Source organism: Cydia strobilella, chromosome 2 (genome assembly GCF_947568885.1).
Source record: "Cydia strobilella chromosome 2, ilCydStro3.1, whole genome shotgun sequence".
Lineage (NCBI taxonomy): Eukaryota > Metazoa > Arthropoda > Insecta > Lepidoptera > Tortricidae > Cydia > Cydia strobilella.
This window is the reverse complement of record NC_086042.1, coordinates 10,171,981-10,190,653: the sequence shown is the minus strand read 5'-3', so window position 1 is coordinate 10,190,653 and position 18,673 is coordinate 10,171,981. Positions and strand designations below refer to the sequence as shown.

Below are 18,673 nucleotides of genomic sequence, written 5' to 3'. Positions count from 1 at the left end.
ATATCAAAATAATGGTAATTTTATTGCGAATACAATGGTATAGGGTTGCCTGCAAAAATCCGGTCACAAATAAGGGTTGCCAGGCTTTAAAAGAAAATAAGAAGGTTATAAGTTGCTGATTAGCGAACTAGACTCCACACTCGCGTTCGCGGCTTCGCGCCCCGATTCCCGCACGAGTGTGGAGGGGGCTTAGTATATAAGTGGATCAGTCATGGATTCTCTTTGCTCGTACAAGACAGTCTTAAGCCACTCGTGTGTGGAGGGGGCTTTATACATGTGCGGTGGGGGGAATGGACCGAACGGGACAGTCTTATACTAGAAGACGCTTTCTCTGCTACACCTACTGAAAGATACTTGAAGATACATGTATATTTCAGTAGGAGTATGGTGCACATAGTATGGTTTATGGTGGGTAACAAATAAAGCCCATCACAGATACGGCATCTGCCGATATCTTTTAAGATCCCTCCACGCTCGTGGGCGAATCGCGGAGCGAAGCCGCGAACGCGAGAGTGGAGTCGAGTTCGCTGATCTGCGAAATCGACCACACTCGCGTTCGCGGCTTCGCTCCGCGAGGCATCTGCAGATTAATTGCGATGTATCGGTCTGTATATTTCGTTTCTCTCACAATTTGCAGTGTTGCTTCCCAGCGAGATCTTGGTGTCGTTATAGCTGATAACTTAACATTGGGAGGAACACATTTTGGGTTTTACCAAAAAGGCTAACTCTGTTTTATATATGATTAAGAAAGCTTTCCGTTATATGGATATAGTTATTTGTTATACAAGGGTGCAAAGTTGTATTTTACCCGCGAGTGTGGAATTGATACACGAGCAAGCGAAATGATTCTATAGTTGAACCACGAGCGTAGCGAGTGGTTCTAAAATAGAATCCTGAGCGTAGCGAGTGTTTCAACACACGAGAAGTAAAATACATTTGCACCCATGTGTAACACAAAACTTTTCCCCTCACCATAGCGAGGAAAGTACAACATCCACAGGCGTTAGATCATCTTCGTCACTGGAATCACTATTTTTTTTACGATATTATAACAAAAAACTGGAAATTCTGTATTTTACGTGAGAAGTTTGTAAGTAAAAAGTTTGTTGACAATGTTGAAACTCTGACGTATGAAATGTCAATGATGCGTTTTGAAATTGCATTGACTCAACTTGTGCGTTCAGAATTATATTTAACATCATTATTAAAAAACAAACGTTTCTTATGGAACTTTAAGGTCTATGACATAAAATCATTAAATAAAGCTAAATTTGGTATTTTTTATTAGATTCTCAAACCATTTGTTTAATGATAATCAAGCAATAGGACCTTAAACTAAGAATGTTATTTACAATTGTATTTACAATTGTATTTACATTATTTTGACATGTAATTATTTATTACCAATAAAATATATGAATATATGAATATGAATATCAAACGAATCATTATTATGAGCGTTTTACGTTTTGTTATCTGTCAAGCTACTTAAACACGCTCCATCCAAGGTCAAATTACTTTCCCCACTAGTGGATAAAATGCGTTTTTCCCTGCTAGTTTTAAAGGATAAAAGACAACTTTCCGAGCTAGTGAGGGGAAAAGAATATTTTAATTAAACTCTATAAAACATACGTAAGATCCTTATTGGAATATGCGTTCCAAATTTGGAATCCATATTTCCGAAAGGACATCAACCTTATTGAAAGAGTCCAAAGAAGAACAACAAAATTGGCGCCATCTCTTCGCAACCGATCTTACGAAGATAGGTTAAAGGAATTGGGCCTGACAACAGTGACAACCTTGGAGCAGCGAAGGCAACGTGGTGACTTAATAGAAACATACAAAATACTCACAGGACACTACAACGTACCCGGGTTAAGTGACATTTTCACTCGGAATATGAATGACAGACTGAGAGGACATTCTCTGAAGCTGGCACGGACGCAGAGTAGTAGCAACCCAAGACGACACTTCCTGTCTAACCGTGTAGTGAAAGTGTGGAACAGTTTGCCCGAATCCGTAATCAGTGCGCCTTCAGTGAACTCCTTTAAAAACAGACTCTACAAACATTTTACGAATGGACAAAACACAAGTGCAGGACATTGATATGCACGTATCAGCTATTTTAAGCTGCCTGTGCATTCGTATATAGTAATAATAATAATAATGTAGGTGCTAAACAGAGAGCGATATATATTTTGGTACAATTTCCAATTTTAACATATAGTTGTTCAAGCAAATCTTGTCAGTAGAAAAAGGCGCGAAATTCAAATTTTCTTTGGTACGATATCAATTTGCGCCTACATTTTTAAAATTTGCCGCCTTTTTCTACTGACAAGATCTGCTTGCAAGATTTAACTTACTTAAAGTGACAAGTGTTTATTATTCTATAATTTTATTGTAGTACTAAAAAAAAAATTCTAATTATGACAATAGAACATAATTAGTTATTTACCTATTTTGTTTCACTTTATTTATCATTCAATACATTTAATTTTTTTATGCCTTTAGTCCTAATCATCTGCACTTTCAATCCGGAGGTCGCGGGTTCAAACCCCGGCTCGTACCAATGAGTTTTTCAGAACTTATGTACGAAATATCATTTGATATTTACCAGTCGCTTTTCGCTGAAGGAACACATCGGGAGGAAACCGGACTAATCCTAACAAGGCCTAGTTCCCCCTCTGGGTTGGAAGGTCAGATGGCAGTCGCTTTCGTAAAAACTAGTGCCTACGTCAATTCTTAGGATTAGTTGTCAAGCGGACCCCAGGCTCCCATGAGCCGTGGCAAAATGGCGGGATAACGCGAGGAAGATGATAAGTTCTAATCATCTGCGCACCACAGTTTGCTCCTCTCTCCAATTCCCTGAAATGTTGGTGCCTTCTATACATAAAGCCCCAAGCAACTGCTTTATTTGATCACTGGTTTATCCGGCACTGATAGCATACCTTTTAGATAACAACCCTCCTGCCTACTGACAATAGGAGGATACAGAATTATAAATATAGCGAAACATATAGATTTATTTATAGGTACTGAATTTACTGATCATATACACTGTCAACATAGGTTAAAAAATACAATGTACAATTTAAGATCAAAATGAACTACAACTAGTGCCAAATATGTGCGATATTACATTGACTTTTTTTTATACTACGTCGGTGGCAAACAAGCATACGGCCCGCCTGATGTTAAGCAGTCTCCATAGCCTATGTACGCCTGCAACTCCAGAGGAGTTACATGCGCGTTGCCGACCCTAACACTCCTCTCCCTCGAGCTCTGGCAACCTTACTCACCGGCAGGAACACAACACTATTAGTAGGGTCTAGTGTTATTTGGCTGCGGTTTTCTGTAAGGTGGAGGTACCTCCCCAGTTGGGCTCTGCTCTAGATCTGGAATGACATCCGCTGTCCTGTGCCCTACCACACAAAGCGAGATGTTATTCACAGTGCCCATACCTCTCTTTTGGACGTAGTTTAAGGACATACCCGGGTCGGATATACTTTTGTTATGTTATAATAATTATTATAAATTGCCTATCATACTACTTAATGTCTCAATATATTTTGATAATAATCAGTACAAAATGCGTAGTGACAAGTTTTGGTGTTATTTTTTTATACTACGTCGGTGGCAAACAAGCATACGGCCCGCCTGATGGCAAGCAGTCACCGTAGCCTATGGACGCCTGCAACCTGTTTATTTCAAGACTTGGCATAGTATAGTAAAGAACAAAGAAGTTTTAACGGAAACAGCCCTTTCTTGTCACTAACAATTTTTGATTGGTGGCATAGGAAGATCAATCAGTGATGGGGTTTCAAATGATTATTCCCACTAGGTACCACCAAATTGGTAACAGTGGTAACAACAGATTTTTTTTCACCTATACCCAGTGGAGGCAACCATGAAAAATAATTTCCAGAAAAAAGCGCACTGATAATAATCATCTTGCTGGTCAGTTGCTGATAATGCAGCTTAAGATATCATGCTTAGTACAAAATACAACTACTCCGTAAGAAAACTATTTATAAGTCAAAGTCGCCTGCAGCAATACATTTAATCAGATGATGGACTGGGCTCTGGGCATGATGTATTTGACGCTATTTTTATTTTTTTATTTGAAATCATTATACAGCGTGGAAAGATAAGTCGGGCCCTGGAGGGAAACTACCTTAAATCCTTAAGCTGGCTCATTTTACTTAAAGGAGACATTCCTTTATTTTTAAAAAGAAACAAAACTGCATTCAAATATTTTTTTAAACTCGCTTGCCTCGCACGGGACTCGAACCAACTAAAATAAAAAAAAACAAACAATCCCTATTTTATTATACTAATCGATAGTATTATTATTCAGGATAAAATTTCTCTAACCAACATTTGGTCTTAAAAATAAAAATGATCGTTAAATCTAACATTAATTTTATTTTACTATCAATTTGTTACACTTAAATTATTTAACTGATAAATTGTTTGAAATGAGCCCCCTCGTTCCGGCTACACAAAATTAGTCGCCGTTGAAATTCATTTCTTGTACCCTTCAGCAAAGTTGTAGCGGAGTTTTACTCCAAGGGGGATGTAATGATAACCTCGCTACATGGATCTCTATGTATACAAAGCACAGTATAAAATAGCTATTGCACTGACCAGGAATCAACACTCGATGGGCGCACAATTCCATCTGCTCTCAATCTCATACCTCTATTCTCTTGTTATGAATGTAACCTCAACACTCTCAGGGAGATAAGAAGGGCCCCAAGTCCCGTGGCTTGTATCAGTGGATGCGCGGCACAACTGAATCTCGACAAGAGAACTCATCGTGCATCCCGCATCTCATAGGTATACTCTTCTCAACCTCATCCGATGAGTACTGAGGTGGGAACCATGTGGTCCCCGACGAGCCTCCACAACAACCCCTACAGCTCATCCATCAGCCTCCATAAGAAACCTCCAGTAACTCAAACCGATAAACTCCAGCCAATTTTTTTCAGCCGTCTACTTAGGAGCATAAGTTGGGTTATTCAAATTTTCAAGTTTTATTTTTTTCCGCAAAATCTGCTTTGAGCGCCCGCAAATGACCTACCTATCTTGAATCAGTATGGTCGGCTGATGTTATTCTGCAAGTGGCATCGTAAGGACCCGATTCTGAGTATTTTTTTCAACCGTCGACTTAAAAGCTTAAGTTGGGTTATTTAAATTTCAAAGTTTTATTTTTTTCCGGAAAATGTGTTTTGATCGCCCGCAAATGACCTACCTATCTTGAATCAGCATGGTCTGCTGATGTTATTCTGCAAGTGGCATCGTAAGGACCCGATTCTGAGTATTTTTTTCAGCCGTCGACTTAGGAGCATAAGTTGGGTTATTCAAATACGAGTATTTGTTTTATTTTTTTCCGCAAAATCTGCATTGATCGCCCGCAAATGACCTACCTTTCTTAATTTAGCATGGTCGGCTGATGTTATTCTGCAAGTGGCATCGTAAAGACCCGATTCTGAGTATTTTTTTCAGCCGTCTACTTAGGAGCATAAGTTGGGTTATTCAAATTTAAAAGTTTTATTTTTTCCGCAAAATCTGCTTTGATTGCCCGCAAATGACCTACCTATCTTGAATCAGCATGGTCGGCTGATGTTATTCTGCAAGTGGCATCGTAAGGACCCGATTCTGAGTATTTTTTTCAGCCGTCGACTTAGGAGCATAAGTTGGGTTATTCAAATTTTCAAGTTTTATTTTTTTCCGCAAAATCTGCTATGATCGCCCGCAAATGACCTACCTATCTTGAATCAGCATGGTCGGCTGATGTTATTTTGCAAGTGGCATCGTAAGGACCCGATTCTGAGTATTTTTTTCAGCCGTTGACTTAGGAGCATAAGTTGGGTTATTAAAATTTTCAAGTTTTTTTTTTTCGGCAAATTTGTTTTGATCGCCCGCAAATGACCTACCTATCTTGAATCAGCATGGTCAGCTGATGTTATTCTGCAAGTGGCATCGTAAGGACCCGATTCTGAGTATTTTTTCAGCCGTCGACTCAGGAGCATAAGTTGAGTTATTCAAATTTTCAAGTTTTATTTTTTTCCGCAAAATCTACTATGATCGCCCGCAAATGACCTACCTATCTTGAATCAGCATGGTCGGCTGATGTTATTCTGCAAGTGGCATCGTAAGGACCCGATTCTGAGTATTTTTTTCAGCCGTTGAATTAGGAGCATAAGTTGGGTTATTAAAATTTTAAATTTTATTTTTTTCCGCAAAACCTGCTTTGATCGCCCGCAAATGACCTACCTATCTTGAATCAGCATGGTCGGCTGATGTTATTCTGCAAGTGACATCGTAAGGACCCGATTCTGAGTATTTTTTTCAGCCGTCGACTTAGGAGCATAAGTTGGGTTATTAAAATTTTCAAGTTTTTTTTTTTCGGCAAATTTGTTTTGATCGCCCGCAAATGACCTACCTATCGTGAATTAGCATAGTCTGATGATGTTATTCTGCAAGTGGCATCGTAAGGACCCGATTCTGAGTATTTTTTTCAGCCGTCGACTTAGGAGCATAAGTTAAAGTTTTTGCATTTTATTATTGCCTGTCTAACCTTATTTAATGCCGCCAAATTACTGTACTGTGTCGGCGTTATATCGGGCTTATGTAGGGCTTAGAATCGTTAGTATCTGTGTCGATTGCTTGTTACACCCTCCCTACTGAACTATCTCGGCCGGCCAATATGAATTTTTCGATTTTATGTTTTTATCTATTGAGATCCTAACGATTTTAATGTCTGAACAAACGTGAACTAACGTCGCCCGATGGATTCACATAGTTAGTTTGACTGATTTCGGGGTGGGGTGGTTAGCGTGAAGACAGCCACCCCACTTTAAAAAAAAATGAAGGAATCGGGTCCTAACGATTTCAATGCTTGAACAATCATGAACTAACGAATATCTTGCTATCTAGACCAAAAAAACTAACAATAAATGGTTTGGGGTGGCTAGCGTGAAGTCAGCCACCACCATAGAATAAGAAATATATAAAACCACGAAAATCTTTTAATCTGTTTTGAATACCCGCAAGTTACCGTACTGTATCGGTTGTATATCGTCTATAGATGCTTATTTAGGGCATAGAATCGTTAGTATGTGTCGATTGCTTGTTACGCCCCCCCTGCTGAACTATCTCGGCCGGCCAATATGAATTTTTTGATTTTATTTTTTTATAGCAAATCTATTGAGATCCTAACGATTTTAATGCCTGAACAAACGTGAACTAACGTCGCCCGATGGATTCACATGGTTAGTTTGACTGATTTCTGGGTGGGGTGGTTAGCGTGAAGACAGCCACCCCACTTAAAAAAAAAAAAAAAAATGAAGGAATCGGGTCCTAACGATTCCAATGCCTGAACAATCATGAACTAACGAATATCTTGCTATCTAGACCAAAAAAACTAACAAAAAGTGGTTTGGGGTGGCTAGCGTGAAGACAGCCACCACCATAGAATAAAAAAAATATAAAACCACGAAAATCTTTTAATCTGTTCTGAATACCCGCAAGTTACCGTACTGTATCGGTTATATATCGTCTATAGATGCTTATTTAGGGCATAGAATCGTTAGTATCTGTGTCGATTGCTTGTTACGCCTCCCCTGCTGAACTATCTCGGCCGGCCAATATGAATTTTTTGATTTTATTTTTTTATAGCAAATCTATTGAGATCCTAACGATTTTAATGCCTGAACAAACGTGAACTAACGTCGCCCGATGGATTCACATGGTTAGTTTGACTGATTTCTGGGTGGGGTGGTTAGCGTGAAGACAGCCACCCCACTTTAAAAAAAAATAAAAAATGAAGGAATCGGGTCCTAACGATTCCAATGCCTGAACAATCATGAACTAACGAATATCTTGCTATCTAGACCAAAAAAACTAACAAAAAGTGGTTTGGGGTGGCTAGCGTGAAGACAGCCACCCCCTTTTTTTTAAAAAAAAAATCGACTTTGGAATCGGGTCCTAACGATTTTACCTACCGAACAAACGTGAACTAACGATGAACTAACGATATAGATATGCCATTTGCGGGCAAACGAAATGGGGTGGTCAACTTCACGAGCATCATTAAAAGGTATGTCTTTACAGCTTACCTTACATAACATTCATATTACCATAAATAGTACATTGTGCAACATGGGCCATGGGGCGGCATTTATAGACTTGAGTTTGCAATATTATTACGCCCCGAGTTCACACAATGTTTTTCATCACACTTGCGATACAAAAATTAAGTATAAAAACAAAAAACTGTTACTTATAATACTAGAAACTTCATAACTCCCTAGGGAAAACGCTTTTTCTATAGTTCCCGCTAAGCCTGCATGCAATTCCACATTAACTGAGCGAGTGTGATGAAAAAGGTATTAGAGCTGATAGTTGACTGAAATAAATAGTTTTCACATTATTAAATAATGACTAAGTGCTAAGCTGTCCAATGAAGTTTTAACATTTATAAGACAAATTATTAATACTCACCATTTCTGGAGACGTCTAGTTCCACTAAATTCTCAAAGTTCTGTATGTCTGGCGGGAGTTTATGTATTTCATTGTCACTAAGCCCTAATCTTCTTAGCCGGTGGAGTCTGAAGAAATTCTGTAACAAAATTATGGTAGGCATTAACACGCATCAGCTCAAACGAGGGTGCGGGGTGTGGGTCGGCAACGAGCATGTATTCCTCTGGAGTTGCAAGTGTCCATAAGCTACGGTGACCGCTTACCATCAGGCGGGCCGTATGCTTGTTTGCCACCGACGTCGTAAAAAAAGACACATAGATAACACTTTAAAATCTAGTTCAATTGTGTTGTAATGAAACTAAAGTAGCACATTAGTTTAAAGAAAACATGTCTCTGTTCACCATTGTTTAAATAAATAAAAATATGGTTAACTTATTGTTTTAGGTTGACAATACAAGTAGGTATAGGCACATTGTATATTTCCTCATTATGACAATAACAACTCAAATTGCCTGCTATATGACAACTAGGTCTAGAACACTGTTTATAAATACTACTATGAAGTTATGTTTTCATATCAAATATCAGTTTTGCCAATTGTTAAATTTAAAAATCACATTTTACAATTAATTAAGAGGGGACAATATATAGCAGTTTGTCAGAAAAACAATTTTAACCGATTCTGCTAATATGCTAGGTTGATGACTCTTATGGCAGTGGCTTTTTGTTAATGATAAGTTTATTTAAATGCCATAAATCAAAGATTTTAATAGTGACCCAGGGGAATCTGCTGTTATAATAGAAAGGTCACCTATTACAACTTTGAAACATTATGTGTCCGATGTATCATTGGCCAAATTTACATTTGATCAAAGAGGATATAATAAGATAGAGCGGTACTGTCACAGTAAAAGTTGTAACCTCTGTAAATTCACTGCCATCTATCTACATACTTTAAAACTAAAAATGAAGATTTATAGAAATACGTTAAAATGTATTTAAATATGGATAAATGGTTTTTTTATTTGCATTAATTATTTTTATATGATTTTGACCCATGTTCTTTCACTGATATGCGTTAAAATTATAAATAACAAACGAAACCGTCAACACCCTCTATACGAGAGTAGGCCAAAACTAGTGGCGCCATCTGATCGGGAATCAAATTTTCGTGATTTTCGAGGCACGTTTTTTACTTAGACTGTATCCATCTATTACGGAGTTATATCTATCTTTAATTTGATTAAGCTATTTTTTTCAAAATCATCAGATTTTTGGAAGGGCTATCAATGTTACCTAACCTAACCCAATGGCTTCTACAGAATGTATTTTTGCAACATTTAGAAAAATTAACAGTTTTTGAATCATGATTGGTCAAATGAAATATCAGACAAACATTTTTCAAAGTTGTAATATGATACCCATAGAAATACTTAACAAGTAAAAGTTGATTCACCTTAAAGAGGGAAGGGGACGGCCCCTTCTCCATAAAAATGTAGTCCCCATTTTCCTCTCTGGATATTGACATTATGGAAAATAATTTTACATAATTTAATGTATGTTAACCATAGCTTCTTAGCCTATGTTTGCCTTTTTTCGTTATGAATGGCAATGCCTATTCTTTGTCCTAGGAACGAGCCAGCCCTAGGGTCACCCAAAGTCTCAAGCAGTTTTTTATTTAAATTCGTAAAAAATATTGTCGGCGTCTTTGTGTGTCTGTTGTGTCTATACTCTCTTTATTTTAACAACTTTCCTGTACTGTAATGTTTAGATCAACATTAATAAATTACCTACATCTAAACTTTCCACAAAATAATCTAGTTAATTTAATTTTATATGCCTGATGTACTAAACCTTAGATATTTTTATGTATATTCAGGGTTTTTATACCAATTATAATAAATTATAGTAACCGATTGAATAACTCAATTTGTTTAATTATGCAAAACAGCTGCGCGCAGAATAAAATTGTTGCTGGTTTGTTTACCAGGTGAAAATTACAAGGTGAATATGTATAAAATTGTACGTCAAATCACACAATACCTATTTGACAAGCTTTTATGAGTATAATGCAGCAAAATACCAAGGCTTTCTTTACAAAGAGTAGTAAAACAAGCAACAGTAAGTTGTAGTCGTTATAATATTATTTACAGTTCAGTGATAAGGTGAACGCCCACGATCTTATATTTTAGGTTACAGAAAACAAACCTTCGGTAAATCCCTTATGTGGTTCGCATCCAGAAAAAGTTCCTCTAAACTCCTAGAATACCGCAAAATATCTTCGGGTACTGTTGGCAACGAGCAATGCCGCTTGTCTACACATTCCACTTGGCGATTACATTTGAACAAAGGTATACATCGAAACATGTTGATCACTACACTTCAAACAAACTATGTAATGTTATATCACTTTCACGACACATATTTGAGCACTTTTCAATTTCGATATTATTTCAGCATTTTCGTTTGATAACGATATCAAAATAATCCATAATATAAATGTACTCGCACCTCACCCTAGAAAACGAAGCCACAAACTATCAATGTTGCCAGTGACAGTTTTTATTATTTTTAATTCAGATTTGATGACGATGTGATTTGCTAATGTGGTAATGAACGAAAAATGCGATTGTGAAGCTTCATAATGTAAACCAAACGTAAACGACCAAATAATAATGTTAACTCAAAATAAAAAAAACAATACGTAATCTAATCTATTATAATATAAGATATCATAAGTTATTATCATTCCATTTTGACTTTGATTTTAGTTTAGTTATAATGGCAACACCAAGAAGTTAAAATAAAAGGATTTAATGTACGACCCTTATAATGCACGCCCGTGCATTTGTAAAGGTGTAATTGTATCCTAGTGAGTATTATATTCTTTGAATTGTATTGTCAGTGAGATGGAAGTAAAGGCTTTTACAGACCTAGCAACAAATCGCAAATGGCATGCTATTTTAATTATAGTTGGTCAAACCAATTTGTCAGTCTGTAACAACCAGGAAAGTTATATTCATCCCTTTCTTTTGGGTGCTAGTACTAGTGTAAGACAAAGATAGTATGATTCTCTCTGTCTATGTTTGAAAAGAGACAGTCCTTTGACAAACTATAATTGATGGCTATGACTATGGCTATGGCTATAGTGTAGGAGCAACAAACTTGTTCTATCAATCAGCAATCAAGCCGTAATGTATCGCAATACGCAAATCGCATGCGATTGTCGACATGATTTCGACTTTTCGTTTCACGCGGTTTTCAACTAATTACAAGATAATTTTTTTAAATGTCAGAAACAAATATTTATTATTATTTGCGAATCTTTTGTTATTCTCGAAAATAAAGAAAATAAACAATTTTCTCTAATTAATAAAAACATAGTTACAAAATTACAAAATTTTGTAAGATATTACGACATTAATATTTTCAGGATTTCATCGCACTCATCGCGGTGAACAATCAGATGGCTGATGGCTGTATATTATTATATTTATTATGTGACACTTCGACTTCAGACACTTGACATTATGTTATGAATGGTTATGATGGAAAATTGGAAATTTAATAGTTTAATTTAATTTGTTAGTGAATACTCGCTGTACATTTCTTACAGATGAGAGTGGAACGATTTTGAATTTTATGCAAAAACATTTTTTCAGATATAGTTAACTGTCTGAACATACACTTTTGAAACTTATTATTTAGAAAACTATCTAGATTTTTGATTAACTACAAATATTGCGGTAAGCTGGGCATAATTTTATTCAATTCAATTAGTATGTATTCTTTTTGTCCTAAATTTCAGTACTTTAAATAGATTAATTGTGTTCTTTTATTTCATAAAGTTCATTCAAGGCTAATGTTAAGAAGCACATCAAGTCAAGCACATGTAATTGAATCTTGGCATCTTCTAGTTCCGAAAAGTAACTATTATTCATGTTACAGATTAATCCGCGAGGATGTCGTTCAACCTTGGATTTATTGGTGGTGGCAATATGTCCACTGCTATAGTGAAAGGCATTTTGAAAACTGGTAAGTTCTGTTCAAATAAACCTGCATATTAAAAAAAATCTTGAAACTATTCTGGCTTTACCTAATAAATAAATAAAAATAACTGTTGGTATTCCACCTGTCCATGTCCAATGTGCATTGCCTCTCACTCTCTCACTAAGCAAAATGTGAAATGCAAATACACATTGGACAAAGAAATAGGCTTGATGACAAATTTTTATTAAGAGGCCGTAGTCGATTTTGGAGCAAAAATTTTAAATTGATAGATTTAGTCGTTGAAATTATACACGTTTTGTTACGTAATATCTAAATAACAAGTATTAATTTCTATTAGCACGTTTTCTCATCTTGCCTTTTAATTATGAGGTCGCGAGCGTGCGTCACCGGTAATATATGAAGAGAAGGGGCAGTTTTTAAAAATTCATCAAAAAATTATGGTGGTAAATTATACAAATTGATGTATTAGAATAGTTTCAGCAAATGTTGTAGATTGTTCAAGTATCTAAATTACGTTGAAATTAAGTCAATTTTCAGAGAAATTGTAACTTGTTTTGAAGTAATTTCTGGAGAAAATTGAATTCGTTTAAGTTTCATTTCCTCGAACTCTAAGTCATATAACAAAAATGTAATCTGATAAAGGTCAAGTACAGAATATGTGTAATACAAATTTACCATTTTTAGCAGTCCAAACTTTACGAAATTTACAAATAAGAGCGACAAAATCAGTGCTTTACGCGCGTTTACCTAAACGTCCATCAGAAAAAAAATCATTACTAATTTAGTGAGTCTGTTTTCAAAAAATTGATCTGATAAAAGGCAAGATAAGAAGACGTGCTAATAGAAACCAGTACTTGTTATTTCAATTTGGTAACAAAAGGTGTACAATTTCATCGACGAAATCTATCAATTTTACATTTTTGCGACTAAAATCGACACCGGCCTCTTAACTAAAATTAATTAGTTTTTGGGATCAAATGTCTATATGGGACCCACAGCATTAAATCGATACAAAAGTCAAAGTCCGACAGTCGTATTTCACTCACAAAATGCTCCTAACAAAATGATAAGTGAATGTGACGTCAAGGTCACTGAGTGCCCATCTTGAAGTATGGAAAATAAGTCAATTTGCGATTTTGTCGGTTAAATATAGCGCTTATGCATATAGTGGCTGTACAATCTTTTTTAAGTTAAAAAGACTTTAAATTTTGAAACTTAGGTCCTGTATTTTTTTAATCATTTTCATATATTATTTTAATATTTACATTATTGCGATATTTTGTTATAAAATTCAACAAGTGTTAATTGTGTTATCATCCCTATTGGACAGGTGTAATACCACCCTAAGATGTTTAACAATAGCTGTATAATGTGTTAAGAGAACACCAGTCTTCCACAGGTTGTTTTGCTTACAATTTAAATCTAAATGTGTAAGTAATGATAACAGTAATAATTAGAGATGCACCGGATATTCGGTTACTATCCGGTATCCGGCCCTTATTTTAATATCCGGCCGGATACTGGATAGTTACCTACTATCCAGCCGGATACTGGATAGTAACTGCTTGATCTCGGAGTAAACAAATTGGATTTAAGAAACAGTCATGGTCATAATCATACTCGTTTATTATTTCTAAACAATTTAAACATTCCACTCGCACGCATTCAGAAGCTAGAAATGAGTCCGTGTGAACGTTCACTACGAAACAGGTCAAAACCTGCAATATTCGGCGGCCGGATACCGAATATTCGGCCGATGGTCAGGCAGAACATCTGGTATCCGGCCAAACCACTATCCGTTGCATGTATAGTAATAATATAATAATAGTATTAGTATAGTATTAATGATGTACCCTAGATAATTATGTAATATTTCATTCAAAATATAATAAAATTTTATAGAAACACACTCACCATCCAAGATATGGGTATCAGGACCTCGCTTGAATAACCTGAAGCACTGGAGTGACCTAGGTGCCAATGTTACAAACAAAAATGGTGAAGTATTCTGTCACTGTGATGTAATATTTTTGGGTGTTAAGCCAGGCATGCTTGAAGCCGCTGTCAATGACTGTCTCCAAACATTAACAACAACTCTGTCTTGTAAAAAGGTGCTTTTTGTTTCAATGTTGGCCGGGATAACTATTGGTGATTTGCAAAAGGTTTGTGTAGATATGTTGTTTACATTATTATTGTTAAACGGATTTAAAAAATTCTGACTAACTACATACTTATAAATTGTAATCTTTCCCAGTCTCAAAACTAAGAGCTAACAATAGCTCAGATTATAATTTATAATTATAATTATAAATTTAATAGACTGGCATGCTCCAGAAATAGGTAATAATAATAACTATGTCCACAATTCTCGACCTTCATATCACAAATAAGGTAAAAAGTGTATACATATTTATTTATGACCTTGACTGTACATACATATAAGCATTGCCCTACCTTTTCAATCAGACAGTTAAAATAAGATAGTTTGGAGTTTTGGACAAATTGACCAAGAATGCAATTCTAATTTGTGTTGTGTTCTGCATCAACTTGTTTTGGGTAGATAATATTAAGTTATATTAAATAATTAAAAAAATGGAATGTATATCAAACTGTAGAATCTTTTTTTAAACCGGTTATAATCAAAATAGACCGCGAGCCAGGCGCAAATTTCGTCAGTCATCGCCCTCCGGGCGTAAACTCGTATAGCGCGTTAACCGCTATACGAGTTTTCGCCCTGGAGGCATTTGATACTTTGTCAGATGATAGTTTAGATGCTATTGTTAATAAAACAAATCGTCAGCCTGTTGTATCGCGGTAGAAAGACGTGTTACGCGTTTCGGTGGCTGTCATTCCTCAACCCACCAACGGAGCGGCAGCTGACGTTCACGAGGATTCATCATACATAGCCGTTAACCACTGAGTTTTCGCCCGGGAGGCGATTGGTCATGGAAATCAGTTTCTGGCCCGCGGTCTAAAATTTACTTAATAATTTACAAAATTGTTTTATTTTCATTGTTCACTACTTTCAGGTCCTAAAGCAACTCTCTAAAGATGTGAGTGTAATACGGATAATGCCCAACACCCCAATGACTGTAGGAGAAGGTGCCTGCTTGTACACACCGGACGACAGTGTAACGGAAGACCAGTGTAGGCTGGTGGAGAGGCTGCTCAGCAATTGTGGCATGTGTGAGAGGGTGCCAGAGTCTTTGATGGATTCTTTAGGCTCCTTAATTGGCTGTGGACCTGCTTTTGTAAGTTGTTGCCACATAAATAATAATTATTATTAATCATGTGTAACTCTGAATGGGAGTTTGACTTTTTAGGTATAAATGCTGTTTTGAAAATTTTTACTTGCCACAAATTTGGTTTAAATCCTACACAGTTTGACCAAATGCTCAAATCCTCAAGCCGCTGTGAAAATCGCTTAATGCTACGCGAATTACGCGATGCTCGATAACGCTTTTTCTGCTCTGGACGACAGCAATATTAGTCTAACCCGTTCGTATAAAAATACCGCAAATCGATGTACAGGTTAGCCGTTTGGCACACACATACTAGAGGCCAAAACAAAATTTTTGACACGCAGTTCCTAAAAAAAATTCGCTGCGGTATCTGACGGATACAATCTTGATATTTTGTGTCAAAAACAAAACAAACTATACCAACCGATGAAAAGGCGCAGTTAAAGGGTTAAAGAGGTATTTCCCGTTCGATATATGGATATTACGTATAATTTTATGATTAATATGTACCGTATCTGCAGTACAGTTCCATAAGTCTAGTGAAATAGGTATTGAAGTAGAACTGTGTCACTTTGTAAAATTGAAAAATTTAAAAAAAATTGCTAATGATATTATTTTCAAAATTGCTTTCTTAGGGTTAGACATGAGGATATCACGTATCATTTGTGGTATATTGTACAAAAAAAAATCAGCCATATCGTGTCTGGAGGAGCCCAAACTTGGTATGTTTCGAAAACTCTTTTTGTTTTAATTTAAAAAAAATGGCCGAAATGTAATGATGTGATATATTTTTAGAATCGCCTCAAAAAGCCCTTTCGTATGATACCACACTCGATAAGTTTTGGAAAAAAAATTTTTTTTTCCATACAAAAAAATAATGTTTTACCACTCCCCCCCGCAAATTTTTTTAGGAACTGCGGGTCAAAAATTTTGTTTTGGCCTCTAGTATGTGTGTGCCAAACGGCTAACCTGTACATCGATTTTCGGTATTCCTTTGAAATTGGGGTCGAGCGTCTTCCGCTATATCGGTTCATTAATTAATATGTCTTATTTTATTTTTTCAGGTATACATAATAATCGAAGCTCTAGCAGACGGCGCAGTGAAGCAGGGCGTTCCTCGCGCGCTAGCATTGCGTTTTGCCGCCCAAATGGTGGCCGGCAGCGGTAAAATGGTCTTGCAGTCTGGGAAACACCCGGGGCTGCTGAAGGATGAAGTCTGCTCTCCCGGAGGCTCCACTATCTGTGGAGTTACTGCGCTTGAGGAAGGAAAAATAAGGTATTGTAATTACATACTTATATATAACGGAAAACCGTATGTAACGAAAAGCGACGACGAACACAGGGCCTACCGCGAACCACGTTCGACGTGTTGCCTCTCTGTCACACTTGTAAATTCGTACGTAAATCACACTTAGGGAGGCAACACGTCGAACGTGGTTCGCGGTAGGTCCTCAGAAAACCCGCTGGCAGTGAATGCGTTAAGCGAGGTTTAGACTAGCAAGAACTTGCATGCAATTTTCATTATACATTCCGGTATCTGATCAAGTTTTTAAATGCAGTTTACCTTAGTAGTCGGCAATGTAACGTAAATTGCCTGCAAGTTCTTGTTAGTCTACGCCTCGCTTTATAAAGAAACAGAACACGACCAAGCTCACTTTTTATTTTATGTAACTAATATTCTCTCTCTATAATTATACAATAACTTTTATACGAGATGATTAGTCTCTTATGATGAATCCTGAACCAATGTAGTTTCAAATTAAAACACATAAGTATTAAAACTTCTTAAAAACTTACTGTAAAGTATGAATTTACTTTTATACGTGAGATTCGATCTGTATGCTTAGATGCTTACCTACTGTACTCATATCTGCCTGTTTTTGTATCTCTGGTTGCAGAATATTGCGAATTTGTGTATACACAATAAAGTTCATTTTCGTATTTAGAGTATAGGCATATCATTCATACTCTGTTTATCTATTCCATTAACAATTGTTCAAAACATGTTAATATATTTTCAGGGCCACTTTGATCAATGCTGTACAGGCATCTACGCTGAGAAATAAGGAGCTTGGAAAGAAGTAGGAAAAAAGTCAGGCAACAAGTTCATGTTTATTATACTTAAGTAGAAAATCTAGATAAGAATGCACATTACATATATTTTTTATTTATTAGAGAAACTAGGTTATTTCTAATGGTTACCCTGAGCCGGCAATACAACACGATAATTAAATATTTTAGCGCCAAGTTTCCCAATTCCAAAACAAAATTAACCCGGCCAGCGTTCTGAAGGTACTACATATTGGTGTAACTTGGTAACTGTTGGAAATGATCCTACAACTCACAATCTTGTTAACATATGTCAGATCTAGTCATTATATAATGGTAAATGTGGTTACCTAAAGTATTTGCAAGATTACCTCAATTTGTTTTTTATCAGTATTTAAAATAAGAATGTATTCGTACATCTGACAATAACTGTACATGACATTTACATACCTATGTAAAAGATCTGAAAAAATCTGATTATAACTTGTAGTTTGTGATATTTAGTATTTTATTGTTTTTACTTCCTGATTTTAGTCTACTTTACTAAATCTCTGCTATAGTTTTAAGTAGTATATTATAATTTATCAAGCTGTGTATGAAGTTACAGTTATTGAGCGAGACGCACGGGTGAATGATCTTAAGATCGAGGAGAATGAACGAATAACATATTTTCAAATAATTTTGATGTCAAAATGTAAGTTTGAATCGGCCTCCTCGAATCCGGCCTTCGCCACTGGAGGATTTAGTCACTTTTTATTTAGTACAGTCCGAGTCCGTTTAACTCTCAGAATGACCTTCGGATTTTAGAAAGATACATCGGGTATCGGCGATAACACGCGAAGGTGATACAGCTGTTCTGCTTTCTTATTAACTCACAAAAAGTT

At 36.2% G+C, this 18,673-nt stretch overlaps 2 protein-coding genes across 13 annotated transcripts in view; one reads left to right on the top strand and one right to left on the bottom strand.

The window, feature by feature from the left end:
• LOC134751598 (protein lap4) overlaps positions 1-11,026 on the bottom strand; it is a 159,227-nt gene extending 148,201 nt beyond the window's left edge. For 5 of the 12 annotated variants that reach the window (XM_063687074.1, XM_063687114.1, XM_063687101.1 and 2 more), the window contains exons 1-2: positions 10,696-11,024; positions 8,509-8,626 (exon numbers count right to left, since the gene is read on the bottom strand). In XM_063687074.1, coding sequence (XP_063543144.1) covers positions 8,509-8,626; positions 10,696-10,854 — 277 coding nt within the window. In that variant the 5' untranslated portion in view covers positions 10,855-11,024. Of the gene's footprint in view, positions 1-8,508; positions 8,627-10,695 lie in introns of all 12 variants that reach the window. The other 7 variants (XM_063687121.1, XM_063687106.1, XM_063687102.1 and 4 more) reach the window with 3 other exon arrangements.
• Positions 11,027-12,018: 992 nt separating this feature from the next.
• Positions 12,019-18,286, top strand: LOC134751463 (pyrroline-5-carboxylate reductase 3). The gene is made up of 6 exons (XM_063686869.1): positions 12,019-12,233; positions 12,436-12,522; positions 14,401-14,660; positions 15,528-15,749; positions 16,805-17,016; positions 17,762-18,286. Exons 2-6 carry the CDS (start codon positions 12,450-12,452, stop codon positions 17,823-17,825), a joined length of 831 nt encoding a protein of 276 aa, XP_063542939.1. The 5' UTR covers positions 12,019-12,233; positions 12,436-12,449; the 3' UTR covers positions 17,826-18,286.
• The last annotated feature ends 387 nt before the right edge of the window (positions 18,287-18,673 follow it).

Coding starts and splice junctions, on each gene's coding strand:
- LOC134751463 (XM_063686869.1), top strand. CDS start 12,450: ATGTCGTTCAACCTTGGATTTATTGGTGGTGGCAATATGTCCACTGCT. Junction 12,523..14,400: donor GAAAGGCATTTTGAAAACTG/GTAAGTTCTGTT, acceptor AAAATTTTATAG/AAACACACTCACCATCCAAG. Junction 15,750..16,804: donor TTGGCTGTGGACCTGCTTTT/GTAAGTTGTTGC, acceptor TTATTTTTTCAG/GTATACATAATAATCGAAGC.